The sequence below is a fragment of the Hylobates moloch genome, unplaced genomic scaffold, assembly GCF_009828535.3.
Source record: "Hylobates moloch isolate HMO894 unplaced genomic scaffold, HMol_V3 SCAFFOLD_9, whole genome shotgun sequence".
Classification (NCBI taxonomy): Eukaryota; Metazoa; Chordata; class Mammalia; order Primates; family Hylobatidae; genus Hylobates; species Hylobates moloch.
The window spans coordinates 110,508,061-110,525,612 of NW_026652284.1; the positions used below are offsets into that span (position 1 = coordinate 110,508,061).

Consider the following 17,552-nt stretch of genomic DNA (forward strand, 5'->3'; position numbering starts at 1 on the left):
GATCTCTAGCTATGTGTGACTTTGCTCATGTTACTTGACCTCTTGGAGACTCATTTTCCTTTTCTGTATTACAAAGACAATAATGCCCACCTTCATACATATAATGAGAAAATATAATAAAGCAATTGCTCCTTTGTCTCTCAATAATTGCCTCTGGTCCATAAAGTTCTAAAAAATTATTTTTTAAAATTTTAAATTGTTTTTCAAATTGTGTAATAATCCTTTAATAAAGAGCATTCCAAAGCTAGGGTCAAAAATTACTAATGCAAAAAATACTTCAGAGAAAAATCACAGGACATATCAGTGGTCAATGTTTGCAAATGAGTCTGTTTTCATGTATAAGCATTTCAATTTTTTACTCTTCCACAGAAGTCACAAGCAACTCCAGTTATTAGTGCTCATCTTTGCTATCTGTGCAATTATTAGGAGGTGACTGCCTGACTTCCAACCTCCTTTCCAACTCTATGATCCAACAGCTCTGTCTGTATCTCTTTCCAACAGACTGCAGTCAAAGTGAGGGTGAGGACCATATCTCATTTATGTTTTACCTCCAGCATCTAGCAGACTGCTTCATACACTAGAGTATTTCAACTGTGTGTGTGGAATGAGTACATGAAGGAAAAGAACAAAAGAACGAAGAAGTCAAGGGGGTGAATTTGTGCCAGTTTATGTCTTGCATATCCTTAGAGTGATCAACAGCAGCAGTGGCCCCTTTGAAAAACAAAGGGGAGATACCCTGGCATTAAGTCAGAAGACCCAGGTTCAAATTTGAGTGTTCATACTTACTGTCTGTATGATCTTAGTCAAATTATTTAATCTCTCTGTAAAAGATGTCAAATGAGATGAGTGAGCAGGTACCTGGGTGTGTGGCAGACACACACAGGTGCTCTCAAGATAATTTACTTGAACACTTTAGGGTTTGAACTACGCAACACTTACAAAAAGACTGTTGATCTTCCTTGGATATACAGATTTTAACCGCTTCACTTAGAATTAGGCAATTCTAATTTCAAGAAGATCATTGTGATTTCAGGAGAGTAGTGTTAAAAAATGACTTTTATACTTTTGCTTCAATAGATACGTAATAGTACACTGTTGCTCATAATGGAACACAAGATTAACTTTCCGTTTGATGACAGAACAACAGGTCACCACATTTCCAAGAGATGTCTGTACCACAGATGGTCAGGGAAGAACAAGGAGCTGAGCCTGAGGCTTTTCAGCAAGATAAACTATAGAATTTACAATGTATGTACACTTGATCTCACGCAGTTTGGACTAGCATTTGGTCACTATTCTAGAGCCCAGTTTAAATCTGTGAATTGTTAGTTGGGATTTCTTTTCTCCTTTTACTTTCACAGCAGGATTAAGCTAACTGATTCTACAATGAGCCAGATGCTGGGCTAGGGATGATTTTCTTTCTCTACACCTCATATCAGCAAGTCCTGCTGCCCCTGCCTCCATTATCCACAATTGGCCACTTCTTACCCTCTCTTCTGCGGTTCCCCTGGCCTCACCATCAGCTCCCATCTAGGTTTCTGATACAGCCCTCCCTCTAACTGGTCTCCTTGTTTCTGTGCTTTCACCCTCCATGACTGTGCTTTGCTTGGTAGTCAGAGAGAACCCTTCAAAACATGTTGGATTATGTCACTCTTGTGCTTAAAACCCTCTAATGATTCCCCATCTCACGGAGTGGTTCCCTGTTCCTCTGACCTTATCTCCTATGACCTCCTGGCTTGCTCACTACTCTAGCTACACTGAACTCTCAAGTATTTGTCACCATGAGATGCATGCTCCTGACTACTCCCTCTTCTCCCAGGTATCTGCGTAGATTTCTCTCACTTCCTTTGCTCAAACATCAACTCGATAAAGTCTTCCCTAATCATCTGTATAACAGCAAGAACCACTCCCATCCCCCACACCACCTGCATCTCTTGCTTGATCTTTCTCCATAGCACTAATTACCATCTGATCTACCATATATTGAGTATTTTTTGTCTCTTTCCTTCCTTAGAATGTCAGCTCTATCAGGGCCAGATTTTCTTTTGTTCAATGCTGTATTCTCAGGGCCTAGAAGAGTGAGTTCGAGACATACAGCAGGACTCAAAATATCTTTGTTGAATGCATGAGTAGAATAATAAGCAAAACAGTCAATGACCCCAGAAATTTGGAAGAGAAACATTTATAATTTTAACAAACAAATTACAATAAAAAATGTACATGTCTCAGATTAAGCCAAGGAGTACATATCCACAAGTAATCAGAAAACAAGGAGCTTTCTTTTTTTAAAAAAAAAAAAAAACAAAACAATGACAATAGGCCAGGCACAGTGAGTCATGCTTGTAATCCCAATACTTTGGGGGACCAAGGTGGGAGAATTTTTTTGAGGCCAGGAGTTCAAGACCAGCCTGCGCAACAAAGGGGGACCCTGTCTATATTAAAAAAAAAAAAAAAAATTAGCCAGGCATGGTGGCATGTGCCTGTAGTCCCAGCTACTCAGGAGGCTGAGGTGGTAGAATCGCTTGTGCCCAGGAGTTCGGAGGTTGTAGTGAGCCGTGATGGTGCCACTGTACTCCAGCCTGGAAGACAGAGCAAGGTCCTGTCCCCTCCCTCCAAAAAGACAATTATTAAAGGGGATAATGAAGATTCTACTTATGCACTTACTGTGAAGCAGAATCATTTATTTAAGCAACAGAAAAGAAGCCTCACGTGGCAGGATCAGGGGAGAAAATGGAACAAGATGAAGTGGGACAGGAAGGCAGGGTTGAGATGCTATATGCAAAGGGAAGCCACTGGTGTATTTTAAGCAGGCGAATGACATCATGTGCTTCATGATTTTTTTTTTTTTTTTTGTCTCACTCTGTCGCCCTGGCTGGAGTGCAGTGGTGTGATCTTGGCTCACTGCAAGCTCCGCCTCCAGGGTTCACGCCATTCTCCTGCCTCAGCCTCCCGAGTAGCTGGGACCACAGGCGCCCACCACCATGCCCGGCTAATTCTTTGTATTTTTAGTAGAGATGGGGTTTCACCATGTTAGCCAGGGTGGTCTCGATCTCCTGACCTCGTGATCCACCCGCCTCGGCCTCCCAAAGTGCTGGGATTACAGGTGTGAGCCACTGCGCCCAGCCGTGCTTTATGATTTTTAAAAGACCACTCTAACTGCTGTGTGAAGGTGAACTGCAGAAAAAGAAGAATGAGTGACACAAAGAGACCAGTTAGGAGGCCGCTGAATACTCCAGGAGAGATGGCAGCAGCTCACCCTAGAGCAGTGGCTGCGGGGATGGCAAGAGTATATTACTTTCAGAGTTACAAATGGAAGGGCTTTTGCCATACTGGCTATAATACAAGAGGCAAAAGAGGAGTCAAGGGTGACACCCAAGGTTGGTGGCCTGGTGAGCAACCAGGCAGAGAAAACTGCAGTGAATAAAAGTGGAGAGGGGCCGGGCGCAGTGGCTCACGTCTGTAATCCCAGCACTTTGGGAGGCCGAGATGGGCAGATCACGAGGTCAGAAGATTGAGACCATCCTGGCAAACATGGTGAAACCTCGTCTCTAGCAAAAATACAAAAAATTAGCTGAGCGTGGTGGCAGGCGCCTGTAGTCCCAGCTACTTGGGAGGCTGAGGCAGGAGAATGGCGTGAACCCGGGAGGCGTAGCTTGCAGTGAGCTGAGATTGCGCCACTGCACTCCAGCCTGGGTGACAGGGTGACAGGGCAAGACTCCGTCTCAAAAAAAAAAAAAAAAAAAAAAAAAAAAAAAGGCAGAGAGGTGGGTGGGTATGAGGTCAGCACTTGCCTGCTGCACGTGCTACTCAGTAGCTGCCTTCCTATAATTGCACGTTACAAAACAGAAGTGCCATTTAGGGGCCACAGAGCAATTAGTTTCTTCTAAAGAGAGTTGGTTGAATCTCAGACTTACTTGAAGAAAACCAGTGTGCTAAAGGTCTGCAGCTAGTGTATTATAAAATTTTAAGTGTGTTTCCCTATATGAGAGGCTGGAAACATTTTCTAGGTTAATCACACACTGAGACACTGGGCTGGGCTCATACATACCCGTCACTTTTCTTTAGCAGGTACCCCTTCTTTTCACTGCCATATTCCTTATTGCCCTGGAGCTGATGCATGCTGTATCCTCCTTGCCGGCTCTGAGAATCCTAGGAAAGAAAAACTATAGATTAAACAAAAACTAAAGACAATTCTCACATCCTTGACTCTATTCTGCCATTCCGCCTTTGGCACTGGTCTGGGTCTAAGGGAATTATGGAACTTTAAGAGCTGTCAGGTCTTTGCCTTTATTTTAGAGGAGGAAACAGGGCAGCTAAACACTTGCCAGAGTCACAAAGCAAGTCCGAGGCAGAACTGGGGTCTGGGTCTCTGATTTCTAGTTCAAAACCCAGCTCTACTCTGAACTGAATTCAAACAAGCACAATGCACTGGTAGACAGACTACTATAAGACTGAATCCAGTTTACACTAGCAGTAGAGGCAAACACAGGAGGGACTGGAAAAAGTGAAGTGGACCAGAAAATAAAGTCCATGCAACCCAAACATGTTCTTCCCTTAGACTGTACCTTTCTCCCTTTACACATTCTGCCAATATACCCCCAAATAAAAGGGGAACCTTCTAAGTGAGGTTTTAACAATTATTATGTTTCTTGTTTTGTAATTAGTGCTCTGTAAAATATACCTATAACCACATTTTTTAAATTAAGACAATTCTACAGCAGTGAAAAGTGTATGATGTCATGGAGGGTGACAAGGGCCACACCAACAACACAGATGCAAAAAAGGTTGATTTAGTATTAGCACTCCACTGATACTTAACCATAGTTTCTAAGGACTGCATGACCAGAAATAGCCATTACATTATGAAAATGTGAGAAATAAAATCAACAACGTTGAACTGCAGAATGAGAATATGGTCTTTAGACACACAAGTAGGACAATATATTCTCATAAAAAGTATTGACTTACTCTCCTAGACTTCGATCAGGAAGGGCAAAAGCAACAGAGAAAAAAGGCAGAATATTTGAAAATATAGTTAATTTCATTGAAAATGTTATCCATAATTTAAGCATTTTATATAATGTACACAGAAAATATCACGGTAAAGATAATACCAGAAAACACATACACCTCTGGATTCAGGATAAACTTTGGGTGACAGGACAATTAAATGTCTGTATTTATCAGGTTTTATTTTAGGTCATATGGCGCGAGAAGAGAAACATGGCTAAATAGAAGAACGTGAGGCACACACACATTTTATGAAGATAAAATGGTTGACAAACCTCAAATGTGTATGTATAGGGAATCAATACCTCAGTGAAACCCAAAATTAATTATTCAGAAAATCTAAGCCACAAATTGTAGCAGGACTTTTTAATTTTTCCCCAAGGGAAAAGAACTTAAATATATCCAGTTCATAAACAACACCTGAAATGTGATAGTGTCGAGGTAAGCTGAACCAACCACTGGCTATTTACTGACTTGTGTACGAAATACCTTTAAGGCCAGGATGGCTTCTTTCTGACACTCAGGATCCTTTTGGGCCAAGTAATGTATGTTCAGTGATGCAAAATTAATATAATAGTCAAAGGAAAATCTCTAGGACAATGTACCTTTGTAGGGCTATTCTACACATGATAGACTGTGTTCAAAAACATGTCCTGAATACCTCCTAAAAGCCAGGTAATTAAGGACCCTGAGTATACAATACAAGCCCTGGCTTTGACATGGATGCTCACACTCTCACCATATCACTGTCCTGCTCTATTGTGTAGGTAACTGGGAACTTACTGTACACTTAACCAGGCAAGCTGACTCACATTAAAGAGGTTACAAACTTAAGTTATTTTCTATTTGAATAATTTCTCTGTTTATAACTGGCCAGATTCCCTCCATATGAAACATTTAATTGGACAATATTAATCATTTGGGAGACATGGGGCATGAACTTGAATCTAGGATTTTCTTGCAAAATTCTCCCTAAATATTTCCTTTTAAAAAATACATATGTATATATTTATTTTTGAGATAGGGTCTTGCTTTGTTGCACAGGCTGAATGCAATAGTGTGACCACAGCTCACTGTGGCCTGAACTTCCCAAGCTGAAATGACTGTCTCGCCTCAGCCTTCTGAGTAGCTGTGACTACAGTTGTGTGCTACCATGTCAGGCTAATTTTTGCTTTTTTGTAAGGATGGGGTTTCACTATGTTGCCCAGGCTGGTCCTGAACTCCTAGACACAAGCAGTTCTCCTGCTTTGGCCTTCCAAGGTGCCGGGATTACAGGTGTGAGCACCATGCCCGACCCAAATGTTCACTTTTAATCAGGGCCTATAGCCTTGAATTCCATAGTAATGTGGTTCACTAAGTCCTCCCTAATAGATATTTTCACACTTTCTAAATGGAGGTAGGACTGAGGGACTGTACTAAATATCAGACAAGCAAGAAGAGCAGCCTTCCCCGACCAATACCTCCAGCAACAGTCCCTAGTAACAACAGTAGTAACAGGTTTTTGTTGTTGTTGTTGTTGTTTTTTGGGAGGCAGCAGTGTGTTCATAATCCTAATGAAGAAAAATGGATCGGGTTGCAGGGAACTGAGGCATGCGACAAAACAAGGGGCAGGGATTAAAGAAATCCACAGGACTTTCTGCTTTAATACAACAAACTCACATGAAAATTACTCAATTATGAATTTGGAGTCAGGGATCTCTGCCCTATCTGTATCTCCCAGAAACATTAAAAACAAAATCTAAAATCTCCTTGTATACTGGTGCTCACTCACAACCCTCTTCCTTGGAACCCTTGTTATGGAATTAGACTTCTCTTCATCTGCCCACATAATTCCTAGGTCTGTCAGAATGCTTTTTAAAACTATGTATCTCTCGTGGTAGTTTTCTTTTTGGCACATTTGTTAAGTTTTCAAATGGGCCTAACACTGCCACATGTATTATACTGGAGCTGACAAAGGCCTGTGACAATGAGATATCTCTCAAGCCTTTCACGCCTTTCCTCTATCAGAGAATGGCTCCCACATGTGGCAGGAAAAAACAAAAACAAAAACAATAATGGATGTCTCACTACTAGGCACTCAATCAAAAACAAGCAACCATGTATCTCTAATCTTAACCTTTGCTAACCTTTAAAATAAAACACTAAGTTTAAAAAATAAAAATACTTCTTTTAAACAAGAATTCAGATGCTAACAACTTACAAAAATGATTATATTCTGCAAATTTATCATTAAAGACGTTCCTTATATATTTATTACTAGCTTAAGTAAACCTTAAATTCTGAATAACAAACTCCTCGGATTGAATGTGCCTTGCTTTACATCAAACTAACACGCTTTTAAAGATGAATAAAGTGGCTAAACTCCAGGCTTTGACCTCATTAAACTGAGCAGGAAGGAAGCAGTATGTTTCAGAAGTTTAGTATCAACAATCCTGAATTAACTATGAATGAGTTTCATGGCTTAATAAAGTCACACCAATTATTACTTGTGCACTTTGAGAAATGACGGCCATTCAGCTTGCTAAGCAGGGCACTCTAGACAAATGCAAAGAGGATTTTCTTTTCTGAGAAAGTAGATACTGGACATTTATTAACATTAACAACAATTTAAAAACTGACACAAACTGAAGGAATGAAATAGGTTCTGAATCCTTTGATAGCGTAACAGAAATTAACTATGTATTCAGGAAAGAGAAAAACTCATTTGGGCAAAAATATAAAACATAAACAATGAACTTAAAATCTTTTAAATTTCCTATTCTCTATTAGCAGTACAGACAAATCACTTTCTTATTTGAAAACCTTGTTAATGTATAAAATGTATTATTAAGAGGCAGAGTCTCAAATCTTTTAAAAGTGCAAGCAATTATACATTCATTGATTTAATGGGGCTATAAATGTTTCCGGTATCCAATTTAAAACTAAACCTCTACTACAGAAGCCTAAAATTTCTAATGCAAGGTATGAATGGAGTAGGCAAAAGATTCCTTCTCTTTCATTTTTCTAAGTATTTGAATAGTTTTCCGGTACCAGGCTACATGACAGATACTGTGACATGAGTAAAACAGAAACACAGAATCTGTCAAACCTGCAAACCATAATGTGATGGGGTTTTAAGAGAGTCCATAAGTGAATTCAAACAAAAAAGGTGTAATTTTTGGAATAATTCTGTATATCCTAAATATTACTTATCACCATTTAAAATACTTTCAGGCCAGGCGCAGTAGCTCATGCCTGTAATCCCAGCACTTTGGGAGGCTGAGGTGGGCAGATCACTTGAGATCACTTGAGGAGTTCAAGACCAGCCTGGCCAACATGGTGAAATCCCCGTCTCTACTAAAAATGTAAAAATTAGCCAGGCGTGGTGGTGCATGCCTGTTGTCCCAGCTGCTCGGGAGGCTGAGGCATGAGAATCACTTGAACCTGGGAGGCAGAGGCTGCAGTGAGCGAGATTTGTACCACTGCACTCCAGTCTGGGCGACAGAGACTCCGTCTCAAAAAACCCAAAACGAAAACCTACTTTCAACTCTAAAAACAGTTATATAGCAAATAGTTCTTTTGTAGATTAAGCTATTACAAAAGCTTAATTTCATAGAACATTTATTTGCTAAGACAATAAAAACTTAATAGAAAAAAAGAATGAGTTTACTGAAATTCCAGGGATCCTATTTACAACTAAAATTCTTGGAACTTCCTTTAATGGAGCCAAGTTAGAAGCCAGTGGGGGTGAGGCGGCTAAATGATTTGTTGCATGTTTTTGATTCCTCAGTTAATCTTTAAGATTACTTGACATTCTTTTCAAATAGTACCATGGTCAGAACTCTCTGTGGATGGTCTCCTCTCACATTTAATCTCAGTCATGAAAAATCACTACCTTCTGAACATATTCTGCAATAAGTGATGATAAACAGCATGAGAAACGAATAGGCATGTTGTGAAAGATCAATTTATTACTTGTAAAACTCTGTGGACAAGGTACTAATGAAAACTCATCATTTATTAATCTGGGGTGGGGTTAGATCAAATCATGTGCATTTCATAACGTACACATTCCTTTGGCTTATATGCAACTTTGTTCTTTAGCTAGCATGAGCAGAATACTTAAGTCTCCATGCAAAACAAAAAGGGGTTGTAATAGTCCTCCTCTTTATTTTTCAAGAAAGCTTCCATATGTGGGAAAGAGGTAATACTGTGTGACAAAACAAAGGTAGGGAGTGGTTAACTACATACCAGTAAGTAAAACAACAATAAACAAAAAAACCCCCAAAAACCTCCAATTTTCTCCCAAGACTGAAATCTACCACCCCATACTCCCTTCTACCTGGGTCTTTTTAATGCTCTTACACTGAGAAATCATTCAAAGAGACCACGTTTCTCCTAGGATTTATATGTCAGTAATAAGCACCTTCAAAGGGCATGTATGGCATATCTGTGTTTCAGTCTGAAGTCAACTGGGGGTCTAATACTTGGAAGTTCTTGTAAATCACAGTCAGAGGCCTCAAACCGCAGGTGCAGTCACTGCCTGAGACTCTGAATGACACGGATGCAGAAACTGCCTTAGTGTACATAGATGTTCCTGGCCACTCTGCCTACTCCACAGGTTAGCAGATGCCTAATGTTACAGTGCTATAGACTTCTCTCACTTGACCAATCCCCAATGCATATACAAAAACTGGATTTGGAGAACCAGAAAAATAGAGGCTAATATTCACTCAATAAAGAAAACCTTCAGGGTTGCTTTAAAAGATTAGTGTCACTAGTGCAGGGCTTTCCATGTTTTATGGGAGTTGCTTTGTTTTAGACTCATAAACCCCTTTCAGAAATTTTAGAAATTAAAATAAGTGAACTTGCTATTGTTGTACAATAGTATTTAAAAACTGACTATAAAAATGCTGTATTTAATGTTATTATTAAATATTGCTCTTAATTTTTTTTTTGTTTGTTTGTTTGAGGCAGGGTCTTGCTCTGCTGCCCAGGCTGGAGAACAGTGACACAAATACAGCTTACTGCAGCCTCCACTTCCTGGGCTCAAGGGATTCTTCCTCCTCAGCTTCCCTAGTAGCTGGGACTATAGGCACATGCCACCATGCATGGCTAATTTTTCAGAATTTTTTGTAGAGACAGGGTCTTACTTTGTTGCCTAGGCTGGTCTCAAACTCCTGGGCTCAAGTGATCCTCCCACCTTGGCCTCCCAAAATGTTTGGATTACAGACATGAGCCACTGCTCTTAAATTTAACCCATAATAATTTCATAACAAAAACAGGCAAACTTTTAATTTCTCCCAGAAAGCAAATGGTGCTTACTATTTAATTTATCCTTATCATGAAGTCTATTGTCCCTTAGTGCAACACCCAAGGTCCTCCATAGTCAGGTCTGAGTTTTTACCTCAGAAACTGCATTTCTTACTCCTCCACCCATCCTGCCCCCAAATGTCTGCAGCCCCTTGAATATGCTGGGGAATTTTCCATCTCTGGGTCTTTTAGGTTTCTGTCTTTGGCTGCAGTCACCTTCCAATGTATCTCTAATAGTATCAATACCACTTCAGGCATGATGGATTGTTCATATGGCTGACTAGATAATGAGCTACTATATGGAAGGGACTAAATCTTAGTACCTAGAACTGTGCCTGGCACACAGTAGGTGTTAATGAAATGTTTGAACAAATGACATTTATAATTAAGGATCCGTACTGCATTCATCCAGCCTCTACCATGCATTCTATACTCTTTCAATATCCAAGGACCAACTCATCTCAGATTTCCTAATTGCGGGGCAAAGCTTCTGTAGGATTCTGTATCAAAGTATTTCCCTGGCAAATGAGACATGCCTGTTTTGGTTGCCCAGAAAGACAGAAGTGGTCTGAAGAGAACAGCTGTAGAATGTACTGACTATGTTTCAGCATACACTACCGAAGTGCATGTCTTCAAAACTAGGATTGAAAATCTATAGTCATGGGGCTGGGCACAGTGGCTCATGTCTGTAATCCCAGAATTTTGGGAGGCTGAGGTGGGAGAATTGCTTGAGTCCAGCAGTTCAAGACCAGCCAAGGCAACATGGTCGAACTCCATCTCTACAAAAAATACAAAAATCATCCAGGCATGGTGGCATGTGCCTGTAGTCCCAGCTACCCGGGAGGCTGAGGTGGAAGGAATGCTTGAGGTCAAGGCTGCAATGAGCCATAATTGCGCCACCCCATTCTAGCCTGGGTGACAGAGTGAGACCCTGTCTCAAAAAAGTAAAGAAAAAAGAAAAAAAAATGGACTGGAATTGGATACCAGAACATGTTTCCTATAAGGAAGGAAAAGGAACTAAAATACAGTTTCTACATGGGGCTTATGGTAAGTACATACTTGTATATTATATATCACTGCCTGTCTTGCAGATCAGGAAACATAAAGGGTATTACAAGCAGCCTTACTTACACTGTTAGTCCTGTGGTAAACATGTAAACCACTTACTTCTTTCTGATCAAGTTGAAGAGAGGATTTTATTAAGTCTCGGAGTGCAGTTAGCTGTTTCTTTTCTTCATCCTGGGTCTGTTTTATCTATGAAAAAAAATTACTCCTATTACTTACCATTTACACTTTTATAGGCAGAGTTTAATTTATCCAAAAATACCACTCATCAAACAATTCTATTATATAGTTGGTTTTCTTACTAAAAGTCCTTTACACTGTCTCATTTTTGATATTTCTCATCTTATAAAAGTAGCAGTGGGTTTTGAAATTAGTGAATAATGCAACATGCATTCTTATTAAATAACATATCTAAGCTAGCTAGTTAACTCTGAAGTACTATTCTAAACAGCTTGAGAAATATCATTGAGAGTATTTGCTTCTGGTTTCTCAAAGGGTGGTAATGAAAATACCATGATGTGATTAAATGGTCCAGGAAAGAATCCTAAGAATGACCAGGAGTCTAATGGGCCAATGCATACAACAAAGTTTACACAGCATGAAATGGGGACAAGGGATCGGTGCTGCTTTTTTTAACCACTTGGGACTTAACTGTAACCTGAACCATGTTTACTAGTTACAAAAAAGGCATTATTTGTAATTCTAAAACTGTGAGGATATTTACTCATACTCATAATATATATGCTTTTATTTACCACCAAATGATTTTTGGGCAACAATTTTACCATTTCTAATATATACATTTAGACCTAGACACTAAAAAAAGAGAGATAATATAAAACATGCAAAAAAAAAAAAAATCCTTATAAATGAAAGGCGTGGTGGCTCACGTTTGTAATCCCAGCACTTTGGGAGGCCAAGGTGGGTGGGATCACTTGAGCTCAGGAGTTTAAGACTAGTCTGGGCAACACAGTGAAACCCCATCTCTCTACCAAAAGGCTGAGGCACGAGAACTGCTTGAGCCCAGAAGGCGGAGATTGCAGTGAGCTGAGATCGTGCCACTGTACTCTAGCCTGGGCGACAGAGTGAGACTCTGTCTGGGGGGGAAAAAAAAAAAAAAAAAAAACCCAAACAAACAAAAACCCAAAAAACTCTATAAACCTGCCTATTCAGAGTCAATTTTTATTCTTCCACAATCATGCATTCTTTCTGCAACTGCTGACCACGGAACACTCAAATGTGATGCTAAATGAATCATAAATGCAGAGCCATCTGGAACTGATGGCTATATACTCCCCTCCCTGCTCCTCTTATGGCCTCAGAAGGACTCTGGAGCATTTGACCATTGACGACTTCTCTGACTTAAACTGAAGAGTTATCTGCCCTAGGTTTGTACAGACATATCATCTAATCTTTTCTGCTTTTAACACCTTTCTAATACAGATTTCAAATTTACTGATATTTATCCATGAAAGCAAGTTAAATTGCATGTATTTTATAAAGAACTTACATTATATAAATCAGCAGCCAGTTTTTCAATGTACTGTTTCAACTTATCAGCCGTTTTCAAGCCATCTTGAAAGAAACTACAATTAAAAAAATCAGATTTACCACCAGTATAAAAAAAAAAGAATATTTGTTTCCTTATGTGGAAATAAGAAAAGGAACTATTAATAACCTACAAAATCTGAAAATACACTTATCTGTATATATATACTCATTCTCTATGGATTTATCTATACAAGACAGTTATAAAACTAATTATGGTATTTTATAAAGATGTACCAACAAATAAATTATGGCTACCAGTTGACACGTGACAGAAGATATCACAAGGACACTGGAAATTACAGTTGCAGTCCCAAAACGGTGATTTCATAATGTGCATATGTATCTATACATAGAACATTTCCTCCTAGTTAAACCATATTTGAATTCGAAGGAGAGAGAAAGACACATTAACCAGTGGAATATCATGAGGTTGATTTGGACACTATAAGGAGAAATATGATGGAACTACAGAAAAAGGCAGGAGAAAAGTCAAAATTCATTCAGTTCCTCAAAGATCCCTATGTTCCAAAATATATTTGAAACACAAGATTTCAAAGCAATAATACCAACGGGTTTGGAAACCTTTATCCTACAACACATGGTTGCATGATTTCACCTGAAAAATAAAAAGAATATCTGTGGAGCATTTAGCACATGCCCAGCACTGCACTAAACACTTTACCCAAGTGATTTCATGTATACAACCCTAATGAATTAAAGCACTTCAGTCTCATCTCCATTTGTAAAACCGAGGTACAGAGTATGTATAAAACTTGGTCAAGTTGCTAGTAAGCAGCAGAGCTGATGGAATTCAGATCCAGGTCTGCCAGATTCTGATCCACGCTCTTTACCAGCAAGTGAAGATTTCTTGTCTCAGGTGGCACACTTCCACTCAGGAACCCAGTCTCTGATATCAGTTTACAAAAATACACAATATACCTCAGGAAACGTGTTTAGAATTCTCTCTGCCCTATTGGAAGTTTCTCTAACCATGTCCCCACAGCAGATTATTTCTCAAAACACTATCTGTTTTGCTGTCTCCCTACAAACAATGAGGACCTTGAGCACGAGGACTGTCTCACCTCCCTATCACAGTGGGCCCCAACACAAAGCAGACTGAATGAAGCAATATGAAGACATTTTAAGGCATATCTTTTTTTTTTTTGAGATGGACTCTTGCTTTGTTGCCCAGGCTGGAGTGCAGTGGCATGATCTCAGCTCACTGAAACCTCTGCCTCCCAGGGAGCTGGGACTACAGGTGCCTGCCATCACATCAGGCTAATTTTGGTATTTTCAGTAGAGATGGGGTTTCACCAAGATGATCAGGCTTGTCTTGAACTCCTGACCTCAAGTGATTCACCCACCTCGGCCTCCCAAAATGCTGGGATTACGGGTGTGAGCCACTGCGCCCAGCTTAAGGCATATCTTAAGAAACATATTTTAAGCTTAATATGTATATTCAGTGTTCAGTGGCAATAACACAGACTATTAGAAGTGGCCTTCAGACTGATTACTGAAATCCTACAAGTTCCAACATTTTTTAAGGCTGACATCTTTGGCACAGAAACCATATTGAAATAAGGAAGAAAAATACTACCTTTAGAGTTTTTCAGCAACAGGGATGAGAGGAAAAAAGGGCCTTTCGGTTAACCATTTAACTGAAAAACACATGAACACATGTAAAGCCTCATCTCTCTCTCTCTCTCTCTCTCAGCAGGGTCTCACTCTATCACCCACACTGGAGTGCAGTGGCTCAATGAAGCCTCGACTTCCTGGGCTCGAGTGATCTTCCCATCTCAGCCTTCTGAGTAGCTGGGACTACAGGGAACCCCACCATGCCTGGCTAATTTTTATTTTTGTAAAGATAAGGTTTTGCCACATTGCTTGGGCTGGTCTCCAACTCCTGGACTCAAGTAACTTATCTGCCCTCCTTGGTCTCCTGAAGTGCTGAGATTAAAGGTGTGAGCCGCCGCGCCTGGCCTAAACCATTATTTTCTAGCATTTGGGTTTTCGGCACTGCCTATAGCGATAGAAGTTAAAATTCTCAGTATAGAATTTTAAAAGTTTATGTTCTGACCCTTGAATATGTCTCAGTTTTATCTCCTACCATTTTCCCTTAAAAACTCCAAAGTCAAGCCATGCTACATTATTTCTAGTTGCTTGTTCTTTTTCAATCCATCCTTCCCCACTTCACCCTTTGCATATGCTATTCCCTCTGCCTGGAATGTCCTTCCCTTCTATACCTGTGTAGTAGTACGTTCTCATGTTGCTATGAAGAAATACCCAAGACTGAGTAATGTATAAAGAAAAGAGGTTTAATTGACTCACAGTTCCACATGGCTAGGAAGGCCTCAGGAAACTTACAACCATGGCAGAAGTCACCTCTTCACAGGGCGGCAGGAGAGAGAATAAGCCAGCAGGAGAAATGCCAGACACTTAAAAAACCATCAGATCCCATGAGACTCACTCATTATCAAGAGAACAGCATGGGGGAAACTGCCCCCATGACTCAATTAACTCCACTTGGTCCTGCCCTTGACATATGGGGATTATGGAGATTACAATTCAAGGTGAGATTTGGGTGGGGACATGGAGCCAAACCCTATCAACCTGCCTGCCAAACTCTCTTTTATCGAGACTCAGCTCGGCTGCTACCCCATAAGCAGTATTCTCTAGACCTGATAGTCAAAGCAGTGGCTTCATTGAGCATGTGTGCCCAGGCCTAAGTGCCAGACCTCGAGAGGTTGGCAATGTTCTGCACAGAGCAGGCCATCCATAAGTGTTAACCTGAAACCAGCGTCTTCTACATCAAGGAAGGGATATATGCCCAGGAGTTAAAAGTATGGGTACAAAGTTAATCATAGCAAAATCAGTTTTGGTCTCTGATACTGCACTTAAGTGATTTCTGGAGAAAAGTTTTGAAGGTAGAGCACTTAAATTTAAGATGGATGTTGTAAGGACTTCTTACAACAGAAAAAGCAATGGCTTTGGGGTCAGATGATTATGACCAAGAATCTGTGTTCTGGCAAGTCATTTAACTTCTCTTGGCCTCAGTTTGCTCATGTGTAAATGGGCAAATAATACAGACAGGACATGTGAAACCACCCAGCAAACTGTGGGGCAGTTAGCATGTGCTCAAGAAATCATTCTCTTCCCTGGAGCGGCATAATTTTATAATATAAGGAACTGCTTCCTTTGCAGAGGGATACAGATTCTTTGTAGATATTTTTGAAAAGGTATTTCATTTTCACTTTCAACATAAAGGGAATTTAATCATTATGCTTTAAAAAAATGCGAGTTTTGCTTGGGTGACAGGTACACCAAGATCCCAGAAATTACCACTAAAGAACTTATCCATGTAACCAAAAACCGCCTGTACTCCAAAAACTATTGAAATAAACATGTTTTAAAAATAAGAGAACACTAAATCTCTTCCCAATTTTTTATTTTTTAAAGGTGAGTTTCAATGAGAATGCTCTAGATCTGTGTTTTCCAATATGCTAGCCACTGGTTACATGTGGCTATTAAAAATTAAATGAAAAATTCTGTTCCTGAAGTTTCACAAGCCATATTTCAAGTGCTTGGTAGCCACGTGTGGCCAATGGGTACCACGTAGATGGTAAAGAATATGAAGATTTCCACCACAGCAGAAAGTTCTACTGGACAACACCACTCTAGATAAAGAATAAGCAAATACTTGAACAGCACAAAAGAAATACTGGAGAACACTTTATAAATTTTAGGGAGAAAGATGGAACTGTTTCAGTTTGAAATGGCATTGATAAAAATGAAAATTCCTGCCAATTACAAGGCTGAAGACTCCAAACAAATTTACTTTCCTTCTGCTTCAATTATTCAGACTGTTACATACCCAGAGACTAAGAAAAATCAATGTAATAATTGCTTTAATCTGTAGCATAATCCCATTTTTGTAAACAAAACAAACCAGATACATGAATCTAGTAATCATGTAAGTAACTTCAGTTTCTAATTTTTTTCTTAAGGATATCATGTATTACTCAGGTAAAACAAAATTAAAGAATCAACATTTTGTCTGGGATGAACAATTCGGAGGCGAGCCCCTTGCAGAAAGTCATTTTAGGGAGGGCCAAGTTCTAGTTTTGGAAAGAAATAGGAGCAGGAAAGGAGGATGAGTTGTAGGAGAATAAAATAACCATGGCAGTCATTAGCAATGTATCAGTGACACCATAAAAAGCAAAGGGTGACATGCTGTCATCTGCACTGTCCCTCTGAGCTTCATTCTCTTCTCCTTGAGGGTCACAGTTCCAGCTGTGGACAGGGTGGACAGAGAGCCACCACAACCTGCCAAAACATTCCACAGAGGGCAGTGGCTTCTCTGTTCCTCCTTTCTCTCTTCTCTCTGTTTTAGCTGGTCCTAGTTCAGTGGACATGCAAGGGCTACTGCACACGTGGCTCATGCCTGTAATACCAGCACTTTGGGGGGGCTGAGGCAGGAGGATTGCTTGAGCCCAGGAGTTTGAGACCAGCCTAGGCAACATGGTGAAGCCCTGTCTCTACAAAAAAATACAAAAATTAGCCAGGCGTGGTGGTACATGCCTGTAGTCCCAGCTACTTGGGAGATTGAGGTGGGTGGATCTCTTGAACCCAGGAGG

General features: G+C 40.0%; 1 protein-coding gene and 1 non-coding gene across 4 annotated transcripts in view; one reads left to right on the plus strand and one right to left on the minus strand.

Moving 5' to 3' along the window:
- ASAP1 (ArfGAP with SH3 domain, ankyrin repeat and PH domain 1) overlaps positions 1–17,552 on the minus strand; it is a 387,469-nt gene that overhangs the window by 102,338 nt on the left and 267,579 nt on the right. For all 3 annotated transcript variants that reach the window (XM_058444654.1, XM_058444652.1, XM_058444653.1), the window contains 3 exons: positions 12,878–12,953; positions 11,470–11,556; positions 4,049–4,149 (listed from right to left, as the gene is read on the minus strand). In XM_058444654.1, the coding sequence (XP_058300637.1) occupies positions 4,049–4,149; positions 11,470–11,556; positions 12,878–12,953 (264 nt within the window). The remainder of the gene's footprint in view (positions 1–4,048; positions 4,150–11,469; positions 11,557–12,877; positions 12,954–17,552) is intronic.
- Positions 6,880–7,035, plus strand: LOC116814011 (small nucleolar RNA SNORA12). The gene has a single exon (XR_004371117.1). It is a non-coding gene; the product is annotated as a small nucleolar RNA SNORA12 (small nucleolar RNA).